At 50.6% G+C, this 15,639-nt stretch overlaps 1 protein-coding gene and 1 long non-coding RNA gene across 2 annotated transcripts in view; one reads left to right on the forward strand and one right to left on the reverse strand.

Moving 5' to 3' along the window:
* The window catches only part of CRMP1 (collapsin response mediator protein 1), a 66,737-nt gene extending 51,104 nt beyond the window's left edge, over nucleotides 1–15,633 (reverse strand). The window contains exon 1 of the mRNA XM_029948787.1: nucleotides 15,478–15,633. Within this exon, the coding sequence (XP_029804647.1) occupies nucleotides 15,478–15,516 (39 nt within the window). The 5' untranslated portion in view covers nucleotides 15,517–15,633. The remainder of the gene's footprint in view (nucleotides 1–15,477) is intronic.
* On the forward strand, nucleotides 12,255–13,468 carry LOC115299432. The gene is made up of 2 exons (XR_003912183.1): nucleotides 12,255–12,506; nucleotides 13,333–13,468. It is a non-coding gene; the product is annotated as an uncharacterized LOC115299432 (long non-coding RNA).
* Nucleotides 15,634–15,639: the final 6 nt, after the last annotated feature.

Genomic DNA, 15,639 nt, shown 5'->3' on the forward strand with positions numbered 1-15,639 from the left:
CTATTTTCTTCAGTGCTGCATCTCCTATACCTTGGACACAACCTGGCCTGGATGGATGGATGGATGGACGGATGGATAGATGGACCAATGGATAGATGGATGGATCGATGGACAGATGGATAGATGGCTGGGTGGGTGGGTAGATGGACAGATGGATGGATGGACAAATGGATAGACAGATGGATAGATGAATGGATGGATGGACGGATGGATGGATGGATGGACAGACAGATGGATGAATGGATGGACAGATGGATGGATGGACAAATTGATGGACAGATGGATAGATGGATGGATGGATGGATGGGTGGATGGAGAGACAGATGGATCCCTGAACTGATTCTTGAGGGATGAATGGATTATGACGAAGAGAAAAGGTATCAGAGCCATGAGACAAGGAACTACAAGCCATGAGGCAAGGGAGACAAGTATGAACCAGCAGGAGAGTCTCTGTCTTCAAGCTCAACCCCTCCCAGGCCCTACAACCCGCCTCTTAGCTCTAAGATAGAAGTCAGCCACGATCTGCACATTCCCAGGGAAGACACTTGGTACCAAGGAAAGGGGAAGCATGGGCTCTGCACACCCAGAAGCAGAAGCCAGCTCATGTGGAGGTTTTCCTGGGCACCAGAAAGCAGGGAAATGTGGGTCCGCAGCTGGAGCACGGCTTTCAGAACCTGGCCTCCCACAGGCAGCTGTCCGCTTTGTCACATTTAATAGAGGGTTTCTCAGGCTCAGCCTGAAAGGTGGTATTTAATGCACTGCACACCAGGAGATCAGCCCCACCCTGCTCTTTCTAGAGTCAGATGGTGCCACTTGTGTTCAAATCTACCTCCTCCCCAACTACTAGCCAATACTGTGTGCAGCTACTGCAAGGGTCCGAGCTCCGACGTTTTCAGGTGCAAGTGTATTTCTAAAGGACTGAAGTGACTCCTTGCTTTTCTTCCTTGAAATCAGCGGTGCCTTTGCCTTTTAATTGGCATGTTCAGAATTGTGTTCTTTGGCGCTCTAGCTCAGAGGGGTCTAAGTATACGCTATTCCCAAAGGGGATTCTCGGGGTAGTGAGTTTAGAAAATGCTGGATTAAGCAGAATCAAAAGATGGTCTCTATGACAGGAGCCCAGATCCTTTACTCAGTTGATGTGTAACACGAATACACAAGATGGGGGTTGCACTCACATCTTTTTCAAACACAGATCCTTTCGCTGCGTGGAAGGTTTGACAAGGGCACCTGCCCCAGATGACACCCTGGGAACTGCCCTTTACAAGAGCTCCGCCCGCCAAGCCTGTCTGCGCTGAGTCATTCTTATGGAATGACGGGATGGAAATGGGACTTGGAGGCGGGGTGACCTCCCATGCTCACACAGCTACCAGGGGTGGTAGGGGTTAGACCCAAGGCTCCCCGGCTTCCTGCCCGGCGTCCGCTCCATCAAACACATCTTAAATATTTCTTTTGTCACACCTTAAAATATTCTCACATTCTAGGGGCGCCTGGGGGGCTCAGTCAATTAAGCGTCTGACTTCAGCTCAGGTCATGATCTCACGGTTCGTGAGTTCGAGCCCCGCATCAGGCTCTGCACTGACAGTACAGCGCCTGCTTCAGATCCTCCTTCTCTTTCTGCCCCTTCCCCACGAGCTCACACTCTGTCCTCTCTCTCTCTCTCCCAAAAATAAACACTAAAAAAGTCACATTAAAAAAAAAAAAAAGCATTTTCACACTCTAGAATCCATGACATCCGTAATCAGATGTAATTTAGAAAATACCAGATGTCTGTGACCCAAGGACCCAGCATTCTGGGGCTCTCTTTTTCCATGCAGGAAATCTAAGTGTAAAATCTCACACCAAGAGGAGTGAATCTGATGGTTCATACTTTTTAAAAATTTAACCACATAAAAGTCACACATCTAAAAGAAAATTAATAATGCCCTGCCTCTCACAGATAGCACACGTGAGCAAGGACAATTGTTCTGTATCACAATCGCCATTTCAGTTCTTTGAAGAAAGTGAAATGTCTCATTAAAAATTCAACAAGAGCCCAACAGCTAGAGCACGCCGGAGACCGCCCTTCATTCCACAGTGACAGCAGTGACCTAAAGGGCCCTGTCATTGGATCGGCATTATGTAAGAACAGGCTGTCCGGAGTCAGGTGCAAGTTCCAGTCTCTGTCTGCTTCTGATCCATGTGACTTAACCTCTCCTAGCCTCAGTTTCCTCATCTGCAAATGGGGACAATTGTCCCTGACTCATAAGGCTGTTGGGGGAAAGTCCATGGGGTATATACATAAAGCAGGTAGCACAGGCCTGATATGTGTAACCACTCAGTAGAGTCCCACATTGTTTATTCTTTGCCATTTTCTATAGCAGGAAGTGCACTCAATACATACTTATGGAAGGAGTATGTGCAGCTAAAAGAAATAGCACTTGTAGGAGCTCTCAGGCCAGTGGGGGAGACCGGGAAGGGCTGGGGCAGAGGGAAGAGCAGAGACTTCCAGGAGCACAGAGGTGACGCCATCCCAGCTCTTCCAGGGGAGAAAATGCTTATCTAAGCTGGAAGCATGAGCAGGAATCAGCCATGTGGCAAAGGAGAAGAGACGACAGAAAGAGGTGGGACATGGGCACAGGCACAGAGGGACAGGGCGTGCCGGGGACCCATTCATGGCTTAATCTGGGTGAAATAGGACCTCGGGGTGGGGGCCTGGAGCGTTGTTTAGATGCCAGCTCAAGGGACACTAACGGCATGTGAGGAATGGAGTCTGGACTGGTCCCCACGATAATGAAAAGTGTTTTCTTCAAAGAAGAACTCAAACATACAAAACCTTCTGAGCCAAGACATCACACAAATACTGGGCAGAAGTAGAAAAAGGGAAACTGATTATAGTTTCCTCAAAGTGGGGATTTCTCGATGAGAATAAGCACTGGACACTTTGCTCATGATCTTTGATCTAAAAATTCAGCACTGGGAATCTGTCCTCAGGAAAATATCCACAAATGGGGCCGAAGGATTATACACAAAGGTATGATCCAGAATTCATTTCAATCATATAACCACACCATTAGTGGGTTGTCATTCATCTACTAAAATATTTCCCAGGAATTTTTAAAGATAGACGAAAGTGCTCGACAATAAAATGTTAGATGAAAAAGCGAAATACCAAACTCTCTATATGGTAGTAATTCAGGGGGGAGAATAGCTCTTTCTAGTAGTAACAGACTCCCTCCAGAAGAGATTATGGGGGGCCCCCATGTCCCACTGCCCCTTTCACACCTCTATGCTACAAGACTGAGCATCTGTCACGGTCATGGCTCACATGCCCATCTCCTGTCGGGCTGGACATCCCTTCCTGACCACTAGTTCCTGGAACAATTGATCTCTGGATCTGAGGGACCATCCAGGGGTATTTAGCAAATGTTTTGCTGAGCAGGAGAAGAGGGGGGAGACAGACAGGAGGCAAGGAGAAAGGGAGAAAGAAGAGAATGTTGGGAAAGAGAGAGGGAGGGAAAAGGAGAGGAGAGGAGTGGGAGATAAAGAGGGAAGAAAATGGGTGAAAGAGAGAAGAAAGGAAGGGAGAAAGCAGGGGTGGGGCAAGGAACACAGAACAGGAGAAAAGAGCAGATTGACACATCAGAAAGCTCTTTTTTTTTTTTTTTGCGTTTAGAATTCTGTGAAAGCTTAAGCCTGCTGCCTGGGAATAGAAGCAGGCTTAGTGCTAAGCGTCTACAACACAGATGATGCTAGAAGAGCTCTCAGGAAGGGCCGCCTAAGCCTGGGTTCTGGGCAGGACTCACATCTTTGCAAAAGGCCCTGTGAGTCAGAGGAGAAGCTCAGAGGAGAGGAGGGCTTGTCTTCAAACCCACTATTATCCTGCATCCAGCCTCAACTGGGAGGGAGCGGTGTTGGCAGGACACCTTCATTCTCTTCGCAAACGCTAAGCACTATCTTGAGTGCTGCTTACAAAAATTAGCTCTTAAAGCTTCAGACAGTCTTATCCATACAAGAGCAAAGCAAACAACGGACAGCCTCAGCCAGGGAAGGTCTGGGTCACAGTGAAATGTTTGCATCACTGGCTGTCCTTGAGCATGAAGCCTCCCTGTGTTCTATTCTCTCTCCCGCTTGGTGGGAATGAAGTCTGTCATCTCCACCACAAAGTCAGAGGGATGGAAGATCCATAAGGGAGGCTTGGAAGAAAAGAGAAGTGCAGTTCTAATCAAATCTGCCCCCACATCACTAGTTTATCAACTGGAAAACAACAGAAAATCAAAGCTGTTATTACAGAGACAGGGAAAGACGGCGGCTATGTCATCAAGAAAGGGGCACTTAAGCTGGGTTCCGAAATGTGAGAAATTCATGAAGCCAAAAAGGGGGGAGAATGGAAGCATTCCAGCAAATGAATAGTATATACAGACACAGAGTCCCCAAAATTCCAGGATCCATGAGATAAAGAAGGACTGGAATGAGCAAGCTGTGTGCTGTCCGTGGTCCTGACACGTCATTGGTCACCAGGATAGCAAGGTTTCTCCCAACCCTGGGATGCTGAAGGTCCCTCTCCTTCCTCCAGCCTCCTGCTCTCCTTTCTCAGCTCACGGGCATTTTGTAACCTTTACATCCCCAGAGGACAAAAACTATCATGACTTATGCTTCACAATGTATGTGATTGGTTCCAAGTACTTTTAACTCATAGGACCACGCTTGTAATACCTTCATTCTCCCACCCCCAGAAGCTGGGGGAGGCATGGGGCCCCATATCCCCTCTCCTACAATGCTTCACTAATGTAGACATTGGAATTGGAAGCCAGTGAACGATGTGTGTCAAAAAAGGATCTCAGAGGATAGGATTAGGGCCAGAGGTATGGTCTCCACACTGAGAAGGCAGCTCCGCCAGGGACATCTGGCTGCACACAGATTCTGATGAGGCTGCGTGGCTCATCAGTGGGGAGGGGCTCAGAGTAACCAAATGGCCAGTCACCCCTTGGCAAAATGAAGAATTTTCGGTGATCCTCCGAAGGGCTGAGTCTCAAGAAGATCAGGAAAGCCCCATTTTGATAGAAATGTGCTCGCCCATGCACCGAGCTGCATTCTCTAAGACAAAGAAACGTCAAGGTGAGTTTTCAAAGCTACCAGTCCTTCAAACTCTACAAGCCACTAATGCCGAGGCTTATGTTTACAACTCAAACATTCAATAGGACAGGTAGGCACACCTCATTCATGCGTGTCCAACTTATAACATGGCACCCAAGCCTAGATGATCCTCAAAATCCATTGGGATTGCCTGCTAACATTCCAATCCAGGTGCTTTTGCCAAGAATTTCATTTACCGGATGTAACTTATGGGCCAGGAATTTATGATACTAACAAACACCCCCAGGTAATCTTGATGTAGACCCTCTGTGGTGGGTTGTGCCATTTGTTTTGCAGCCCTCTCTGTTCTCTCCCCACCTGGCATGCTGCAGTGTGGGTGCAGTGCTCTCCTGCCCCACCGGCTGAGGGTGCACCCACGTGCCTTGCTTTGACCAACAGAATGAAAGTAGATGTGAGTGCACCAGCCTGAGCACAAGCTTTCGGAGGCAGTGGGATTCAGCTCCATCTCTCTCTCTCTTTTTTAATAGTTTATTGTCAGATTGGTTTCCATATAACACCCAGTGCTTCACCCCACAAGTGCCCCCCACCATGCCCATCACCCCCTCCCTCCCTCCCCCTCCCCCTTCTCTTGACAGTCCATCCTCTGTCATGAAAACTGCATGACGGGAACGGAGCCTCCTTCATTCTGATTCCCAGAAGAGACGATACGAGAATATCGACACAAACAGAAACCTGAGGACAAATCTGGCCAAGCTCTGCTAATAAGCCTCTAGCCCCACAGACCTTAGAGCCGTAAATATTTCGTTATAAGTCACAGAATTACAAGGCCATTTATTTATGTGGCATTATTGTGTCAAAATACATTGATACACCATCAAGATTCTGTGCTGAGGGGCACCTGGGTGGTTCAGTCAGTTGAGCATTTCACTCTTTTTTTTTTAAAGTTTATTTATTTTGAGAGACACAAAGACAGGGTGAGTGGAGGAGGGGCAGAGGGAGGGAGAAGAGAATCCCAAGCAGTCTCTGAGTGTCAGCTTGACCTCACCAACTGAGAGATCATGACCTGAGCCGAAATCAAGAGTTGGATGCTTAACCAACTGAGCCACCCATGTGCCCTGCACATCCCACACTTAATTTTGGCTTAGGTCATGAACCCAGGGTCATAGGATCAAGCCCCACGTCAAGCTCTGAACTAACTGTGGACCCTGCTTAAGATTCTCTCTCTCTCTCTCTCTCTCTCTCTCTCTCTCTCTCTGGCCCTCCCCCACTCTTTCTCTCCCTCTAAACAAAAGAGAAAGAGAAAGAGGAAGAGATCCTGTGTTGCCTGAGGGATTTTCCAGCTCAAACACTTCAGTCCATGATTCAGTCCTGACCTTTCATAACCAGAGCCCCCTTCCTCCCAGGCCCCTCTTGCAGATCTCCGTGCAGTGGCACATTCTTATTCATTCACAGAAAACCAGCCCATTTGCCTTTGATTGTGCCTTGGGGGACATCCCGTCAGCCAGCAGCCCTGCGCTGCACTTTCCAGGAAGGCAGCCCTGGAAGGGGCACCAGGCCTGAGACCCAATCTAATTACCACGCATTTGCTCTCCCCTTGCATGGGCAGAGAGCATGCGGCATTTTTCTCCTTCATGAATCGGAAATGCAGGTGGTCCCCATATATTTCAGGCCTTCTCTGGAAGCTGAGGCCCATTTCCATGACAACAGCGAGATCTCAGGTCCCATGATACCAGCAGACATTCAGGAAATAACTCCCTGACGAACTGAACATCTGGTTTTAAGAAAACACAGCTTGATGATGAGCCCAGGAGTGGGCTGCCCCAAAGGACAGTGACCCCAGTTATCTCTGTATCTTCCCACCTCTGTGTCCCTTGTCTCTGCTTTTCACCTTATATAAAGCAATCTGAACAGAAATCCTTTCTCTTTAAGGAAATCACATTCCTGAGTGCATACTAAGTGTCAGTTCTGCATTCATTTTTAATTTTTAAGTTACCTTAAAAAGTGGGTATGATTGGGGTGCCTGGGTGGCTCAGTCAGTTAATCATCCAACCTGACTCAGACCATGCATGATCTCATGGTTCGTGGGTTCGAGCCCCGCATCGGGCTCTGTGCTAACAGCTCAGAGCCTGGAGGCTACTTCAGATTCTGTGTCTCCCTCTCTCTGCCCTTCCCCCACTCATACTCCATCTCTCCCAAAAATAAACAATCATTAAAAAATTTTTTAAACATGCCCAATGATTAAAAGTTTTATTTTGAGCTTATTTTTGTTCTGCATACCCAGAAATAAAGCATAGCAAAAGACAAAAGGAGAAAATGAGAGGAGGGAAGGAAAGAAAAATCCTAAGATTCCACCTGGAACGTACGCTCCATGAGTAACAGAGAACCAGGGCCATTTTGGAAAAGAGAAGGTCCTGGGTAAGGAGAAATGACTGAGAAATACCTTTCAGAGCGTCCAGGAATAACAGTGTGGAAGAGGAGGAAGGCTGTGAACATTGGGAGAGCAAAAGTAGGGCAAGAAGCAGATTCTCAGTCCACATACCTAAGAGTTTTCCAGCAATGGAGCTGCCCAAGGATAAAGCAGGCTGCTGAGTACAGTGGTGATCTCCCTGTCACTAGAGGTATGCAAGGAGAGGGTATTTGGAATTCCTACACTAGAGGAGAGACAGGGGACCGGGGGAGAAGCAGTAGACACCGTTGCCTGCCTTCTTAATGACACAAACATTGAAATTTTTACTCACTTAAAAGGCTCCTTTCGACTTTTAAGGTCATATAAATAAAATATTATTAGGGCTTCAGCCCTAAGGGCCTATGAATATGGTACAATACAAAAGACAGGGCAGCACAATTTGGGGACAGGTACAAAATCTCAAGCAGTTCCCTGTGTGCTCCAGGAAATCCTGCATCAGATCCACGGAGTCGTCCCGTGGAACTGACCTAAGTCATTATTCAGTCAAAGCCTGCGGGACACGTGTGCTATGATCTGCTCCAACTTAAACAGAAGGTGCTTATTGTAAAATCTTGCTTTTCCGTGGGAAATACGATGAAGCACCTTCACGGATCAGATCCGCCCTCCCCCCACTGCCGAAGCACCCCTCGGGCGGCCTCGTGGAGCTCCGAAAAACCCGGATGCCACCCTCATCTTTTTCCACCTGAACAGGAAATCCACGGATAGGACATTTGTTAAGGAAAGTCAAATGCAAGAGTGGCTTAGACCTCACTCGGCAAAGCAGCACCATTCACAACCTGATTTCATTCATCCGCCCACCCACGCAGTCTCCGAGTCCCTCTGTGAGTCACCAGCAGGCTAGAGCACTTCCGAGAGATCCCGGAGAAGCTGTCCCAGCCCTCCAGTGTTCAACGGTTGAACAAACCGCAGTCACAAGCGAGTGCTTGCGGCTCCCAGCCCCCGGGGGAAGGATCCTCCACAGAGAATGGGTGCAACACATACAAGTGCAAAGGGCCAGAGAGGGGAAGCCTGGTCAGGGAGAACGTTGTTTTCTAGACCAGCCCCTCCATGAAATACCTTACTTCGACCCCACTCCTCCTCCCAAGCCAGGAACTCAGAGGTCCTTTCCCAGAGCAAAGTTATGATTTCGTCATTGGGTCTCTCCAGGACCATGAATCTCGACCTGTGTTCAGAAGACACGTCCAGGCGCGTGGGGGGGGGGGGGCTCAGTCAGTTAATCTTGCAACTCTTGATTTTGGATCCTGTCATGCTCTCATGGTTCGTGAGTTCGAGCCCCGGGCTTACTCTGTAGCACCCTGGCACTCTGTGCTGCCCTGACTCTGTCCTTTTTATAGGCTCAAGGGCAAAGTCCTCTGATGGCTTCTTTCCAGGGCAGGAGCTTCCTTTGATTCACAAAAAAATGACATTCAATACCTCCCAGCTTGTGAGCACTTGTGAGCGTAAGGTGCCACCTGTTACATGTTACTGACACAATGTGTCAACTTGGTTGCAACAAATATAAATTTTAAATGCTGATCAAAATTTAGCAGCACATCTGCAGAGGGTCTTTTTTTTTTCTCTTTTATGTGTCACTGTGCTCACAGCACACGGGCTGAGAACCACCGGTTGCTAGAATATCTCACACTTCTTGTCTTCTACCGGTGCTTTCTGTAACAGGTCCCCAGTTTCCACATCTGGCCCCTTGGCTCTGAGCCTCACTCCAATCTAGATTTCCAGTTGTCCACTGAGACCTCTCAGCTTGGTGCTCATTCCCCACTGAATTCAGGTGCCTTTTCTCCCAACCTCACCCGTTATGCTTCCTGACCACCTCATCATTAGCTCCAACACCACCTTCGATTTGCCGTCATTTTCACATTTAACCCTCGTATCTCCTTAAGAAAGTCTAACATCGGGCTTCTCTCCACTGATTTAGGTCTGGACCGTGGGACTTGTGTTGGCCATGTGACTGTGAGCCACAGTTGAGCACAAGCTCTTGAAGGCATTTCAAGTCGCTACCGGTCGCTTGTATTTCCCTGGTCTGCTCCCTCAGCCTGAGTCTCAAAGTGGGGGGACACAAGAACAGACCCGTTGTTCAGCAGCACCCAAGGGCAAAGCTACCGCCAATCCAAGGCCTTCACTTAGCGCGAACAAGAATTCGATGTCTGCTGTTGAAAACCAGACATGGCGGTTGTTTGCTGTAGAACAATGTTGACTAATACACCTTCCCACGGCAAGAATAACAGCACCTAATCCACAGAGGATACGCCATGTGCAGACACCATTCTAAGCATCTTACACATAGTATATTAACTCATTTAATTCTCGGGAGGGGGGGAACCCTGTGGGATACTATTATTCCCATTTTACAAATGATTCATAGAGAGAACAAGTGAGTTGCCCAAATTACGCAGCTAGTAAGTGGGACAGCTGAGAAGTCAAACCCAAACTGTCTGCTTTCAGAATCCACGCTCTTACACGCTCCCTTATGACACCATTGCCCCAGTTCAAGAACTTCCAGGGGCTTCCTGTTACCCACAGATTAAGTCCGAGTATTCTAACCTCAGAACTGGACCCTCTAATCCAACTCTGCAGAGGAAAGGAATCTGAAGCTCAGGGAAAGAAGGTGATTTGCCCGAAGTCAAATGTCCCACTTACCTTTGAGCCAGACTTGGAATCTATCTGCTACCTCCATCATGTTGGGTTCATTCCACCTGACCTCCAAAACGCCGTAGAACTCCATTTTTCACATTCCTCACCCCCCGATCTATCTGTGATTCACCCCTCACTCTCTTCTGACTATATTCATTCCCCAGTCCAAGTCTTGTATCTGCTGCTCACATGGCATACATGCTCTTCCCTTGTTTAAATCCTTGAACATCTAGCTCACGTTATCCCCTGTGCCTCAGGAAGTCACCTCCTACTGTGTCCACCAACACTGAGTCTCCCTCTCCCCAAGTCCCTCTAACACCTGCGCTCTGTCATTCTTGGGCGCTCATGTGTGTACTTTGTCACTTAGGTGGCAAGCTTGCTAAGGTTATGGATCATAAAATGGGAATTTTTTTCACTGCCCATCACACCTTGCACAGATCAAAGAAAAGAACAGACATGTGGCCAGCACTTGCTGCTCGCCCACCACCATGAGTTTTTGTTTCCTCAAAGAGAGAGCCTGAGTTTGGAGAGGGAGACGATCATCTGTCAGCCCCTCACAGCGTGCCAGGCACATTCACACATGGCGTGTCACGTGCTTTCCATGTATTCAGTCTGGGCCAAGTTTACCACGAGACACAGACGTGCGTGCGGGGCTAAGTTGGCGTAGCTAGGTAACTGAAGAAGCCCTAACAAGACCATGCTTACCCTCTCTGAAACACTTTTTAAGAATTTAATTTAGGGGTGCCTGGGTGGCTCAGTTGGTTGAGCATCCAACCTCGGCTCAGGTCATGATCTCATGGTTCCCAGACTGGAGCCCCGCGTCGGGCTCTGTGCTGACAGCTGGGAGCCTGGAGCCTGCTTCGGATTCTGTGTCTCCCTCTCTTTGTCTGCCTCTCCCCGTGCTCATGCTCGGTCTGTCACTGTCTCAAAAATAAATACACATTAAAAATTTTTTTTAAGAATTTAATTTAAACAAAAGAATTTTTCCCCTGAGAATATGGCCCACTTCCCTCTCTCTGGTCACAAACTTGACATCACTGAGTGTGTCTGTTTCTCTGCCCTGGATGCTGGAAGCTCCAAATCGATATCAGATGTCCAGCTGCACACCTCCAGGGGCCTGAAACACTGGCCCGGTTTGTTCTCTGCTCTTCCCCAATCCTCAGCCCTGTATTCCATGATTTCACTATACGTGTGACAAATCTCTGTAGGCATTGCAAATCCTTTGTGTGAAAAAAGGGGAAGTAAATAAACTGAATACCTATCAATACACTGAACGGCATCCTTGGGAAAGCGTGCAGGGGCTCACGTGTGTTTCGCATGTTTGCACATGAGAGTCACTAACTGAGTCTGATGTTTGCCTTACCGACGACTTTCTTCCCTTCTTATCACTGTTGGATAGAACACATGCACACACACAGACACATACAGATTTCAACCAGAGAGTGATTTTCAGAGCAGGCAGACCAGCCTACCTCCCCCTTCTGCTTGAATCTGGCTGTTCATTCCTCCACAGGTCACTGCAAGAACTTTACGTGCCACTAAGTCTCTCTGAACCTTCGTTTACTCTTTGGGAAACAGGGATGATCGAACTCGCCCCCCTCCCTCATGGAGCGCTCAGAACACCGAGTCAGAGATCACGGAGGTCATGCTGGATGCTGTAATAGCCTGCCAAACCACAAATGACCAGTACTCATGAAGTCCTACTTTTAATAATAATAGGTCTTTTTTTTATAGTTTATTGATTTTTGAGACAGAGACAGAGCATGAATGGGGGAGGGGCAGAGAGAGAGGGAGACACAGAATCGGAAGCAGGCTCCAGGCTCTGAGCTAGCTGTCAGCACAGAGCCCGACGTGGGGCTCAAACCCATGAACTGTGAGATCATGACCTGAGTCGAAGTCAGACGCTTAACCGACTGAGCCACCCAGGCGCCCCAATAATGATAACTCTTAACCACGTGGTGCACAGGCTGGTCTCCCCGACAGCTGAGTAGCACACCATCCCCCGTTCCTTAGTGGCTCTGTTGCAGCCTAGAGCTTGGGCAAGGCCAGGAAGCCATGTGCCTTTGTTTGCTCAGAGCCACGCCCAGGACGTTCTAACACTTAACCACTGCAGTGGGCTCCAGAAGCAGCTTTAGCTAAGTGAATCCCTGGCTGTTCCATTAATTTTTTACAAAGCTACACACGAAAGAGGGCTTCGTAAATATTTTAAACAATCCTTGGGGGCTGAAGCTAAGTGCTTCTGCTTTTTCCCTCCTCTCTGCCGGGTGCTCTGTTATCTCAGGAAAAGGCTGAAGTGGGAAACAGAGCAAAGATGCCTGCTCACAATCTCACAATCCAGGTGGGTAGAACATTTTCCTAACTCAGCCCTGCCCTTTCCCCTCTCTTCAAGGTACCCTCTCCCCTATCTCTGGATTCTCTACATAAGCTGGGACCTTATCCTAATTGGCCAGATGATAATGCTAAGACTCACAGGGGCACAGAGTGACCAAACTTGGAGTAGGTGGGGTCCCTAGGAATGAGCTGAGAGTTTCTCTTGGTCTTTTTCCAACCCTCAAGCCCCTCACAGGCCACGCCCACTATGGCTACTGAGCACACGCAGGATTATTTGCTCCAATTGCACAGAGCAGCCATACTTAGAAGCAGAGGTCAGGTGCCCACAATGTGGACTTCCCTTTGGTTTCTCTAGAATGCCACTCATTTGTCACTGGGCCTCCCTCCTCTCATGCAGAACTTCCCCCTCCTCCCTGTCCGGCCTGTCCCCCATCCCAGGACCAGGGTGACTTCCCTGGTGTGGTTTCCCCCAGTCCCCTGTGTGTCTCCTTAGGACAGCCCCTGCACCTTGAAGCAATTTCAGGCAGAAATGTCAGTCTTTGCCAAACTCTAGGAGGGCGAGGGCAAGCCCCCCTCATTCCTGCTTGGCCTCTCGCCCAGCACCGTGCCGGGCACAGACCAATGCTTATTATTAACTTACCAACCGAGTTTGACTGCACAATCCAGGGGCGCAGCATTGGGAAAGCCACAGTGCCCCTCCACTCACTTAATGGCATTCTGGTTCCTGTCACAACATGGACTTTATCAGCAAAAGATCCTCAGGAAGCTGAGGGTCCTGCAAAGGAGCTCCATCAAGTCCATCTTCTCTGGTTTGCTGTTTCTTTAAACCACAGATCTTTCTGGATGGAGTGGGTTTATGTGGACCAAATAAAACACAAGTGCTCATCAAGGGCCTCCTTCCCAGGAACGAAGTATGATTCTCAGCATCTCCTCCCCACTTCTCCAAGCTATTGAAGCTGTTGGAACCACTCCATTTGGTTGTCTTTGACCCATGGGCCCGACTACTGGCTTCACACAAGCACTAAAGCAGCAGAATCAGCCAGCAATCTGACCTGCACCTACTATGTGCCCAGCACACACTAAGCGCTTTGCCCAAGTCCTCCCGGATGCTCATTGGTCCTCGGAAGCGGCCAGCATTGGCCCATTTGAGGTATCAGAGCACAGAGGCCAAGAGGGTTGGCAGAGCAAGGATGAGCACCCAGATCTGTCTGGTACAAAAGCCTGAGCAATCCCCTCCACTCGGCGGGTCACAGCAGGAGGGCAAGTGGCCGCTGTGTCCCTGCAGGCTGAGAACTATTCAAGTCTGGGGCACCATCTTTACACACCTGCCTCAGAGATCATCCAGAGAAACTGCCTTCTTGGAAACTTGGGTCCTGGGGGGGGGGCGGTGGACTGACCCACCATGGGCCACATCCACAATGGGACCCAAGGCTCCAGACTCACCTGTCACTGCCTCTGCCATCACTTGCCCTAGTTCCCCTCAAGGGGTGGAGCTAGAGAGTCCCAAGGCAGGGACCTGGTCAAACAACCCCCCGCCCCCCACTTTCCTCCCATACCACCTCACCTGGGGGGCAACCAGACCCCTTCCAGTGACTCCCAGGCAGCCAGAGGGCTAAAACACTGGCCACTTGCACCTTCATATCTCAGAAGGCAGGGATTATGGATGGGTTAGAGGTGGTCTCTACCCTCAGGGGTCACACTTCTAGTCACAAACTCACCAAAGGTCTGCTGGCAAGACCTGAAGCTGAGACCCAGGGGGTTTCCTAGAGGAAGACTCAGCCCAGGGGTGGGCAGGAGGCTTGGGGGGACTCTCACTCAATCTTCTGATTCTTGCCCCAGCCAGGGCTCTAGTGTCTGCGAGGTTTGAGTAGACAATGCCTCCCTCAAAGGATTTATTGAGAAGACTCAATAAAATAATGTCTGCAATAGACAGGGCAGGTAATGGGAAATGTCAGCTCCCTCCCCCTACCCCAGGTGGCCTCCTGTAGGCCCCCCAGGGCTCCCAGAGCCAGGATTCTGGGTAAATGAGGATGAGTATGCTGGGTTTCCTGTCCTCAAAGCTCAGGTGTCATGCTGGAGGATTCTGTCACACCCAGAATCCCACCTCCCAGCACCTGGCTGCTCCAGCACCCGCCACCAAAGGCCCACTGGCTTCCCCGGCGCCTTCAGGGCTGGTTTGGCCCCACTCTGGTGCCATGGAGGGAATGGGGTGGAGGCCAGGTCTCCCCACCGCGGCGACCTAAGCCCTCAGCTCCCCACCAGACACAAAGCAGGGATCCTTTGTTTCCGGCCACACCCAGGGACAGCGGAGTACTGGCTCAGCCCGACTACCCTCCAACCCCCCAGCGTTAACCCTTCTGGGGCCACAGCTGCCGGTGCAGCCCCACGAGGGTTATTTTTAGCCGTGGTGAGGAATGGGAGGGGCTCCTCCATCATGGCGCTGTTTCTAGGTCCAGACTTCCACTCCATCTGCACGGGCGGGGGGGGGGGGGGGGGGCAGAGGTCGGTATTTTTCATGCCTCTGGCATAGAAGGAACTCGGCGGCGAGGCGCAAGAGGTGGACCGTGCAGAGGTCAGGCCCAGGACGCGCGGCCCTCCCCGCCTCATCCCCGCTCCAGGGCTGGAGGGAGGGGTTCGGCCCCCCGCGCCCCTCCCTCTTTTGTTCAGCGCCGCATCCTCCCGGTCCCCGCCACCCCCTGGCACTTCCCGTGGCGGGGGGAGGGGGGCCGACAAGCCCGCGGGGAGAGGGACCCGAGACTCCAGCCCCGCCTAGCCGTGCGGGGATCCCCCACCACCACCACCATTGTCCCCAGAGGCTGGGGGAGGGGGCTGCAAGGCTGAGATCAGCCCCGCCCCACCCGCCGCCACGCAGGAAGCCTCGGGGGCCGCCCCTGCAGTCCCCCCGCGGATCCCGACCCCGGCGGCGACCACCCCCAGGCCACAAAGAACGGCGGGGCGGGGGCTGGGGCCCGGCTTACCGTGATGTGCGGGATGCTCTTCTTGCCCTGGTAAGACATGGCCCCGCTGGCGCCCTCGGCCCGGCCGGTAGACCCGTGGGGCTGTGTCTACGCTCGGCCCGGCTCCCAACCGGTCCCGCTCCCCGCGGGCGCGGCGACAAAGGCCCGGGAGGGCAGAAGAGA

This window comes from Suricata suricatta, chromosome 1 (assembly GCF_006229205.1).
Source record: "Suricata suricatta isolate VVHF042 chromosome 1, meerkat_22Aug2017_6uvM2_HiC, whole genome shotgun sequence".
In the NCBI taxonomy this organism is placed as follows: Eukaryota; Metazoa; Chordata; class Mammalia; order Carnivora; family Herpestidae; genus Suricata; species Suricata suricatta.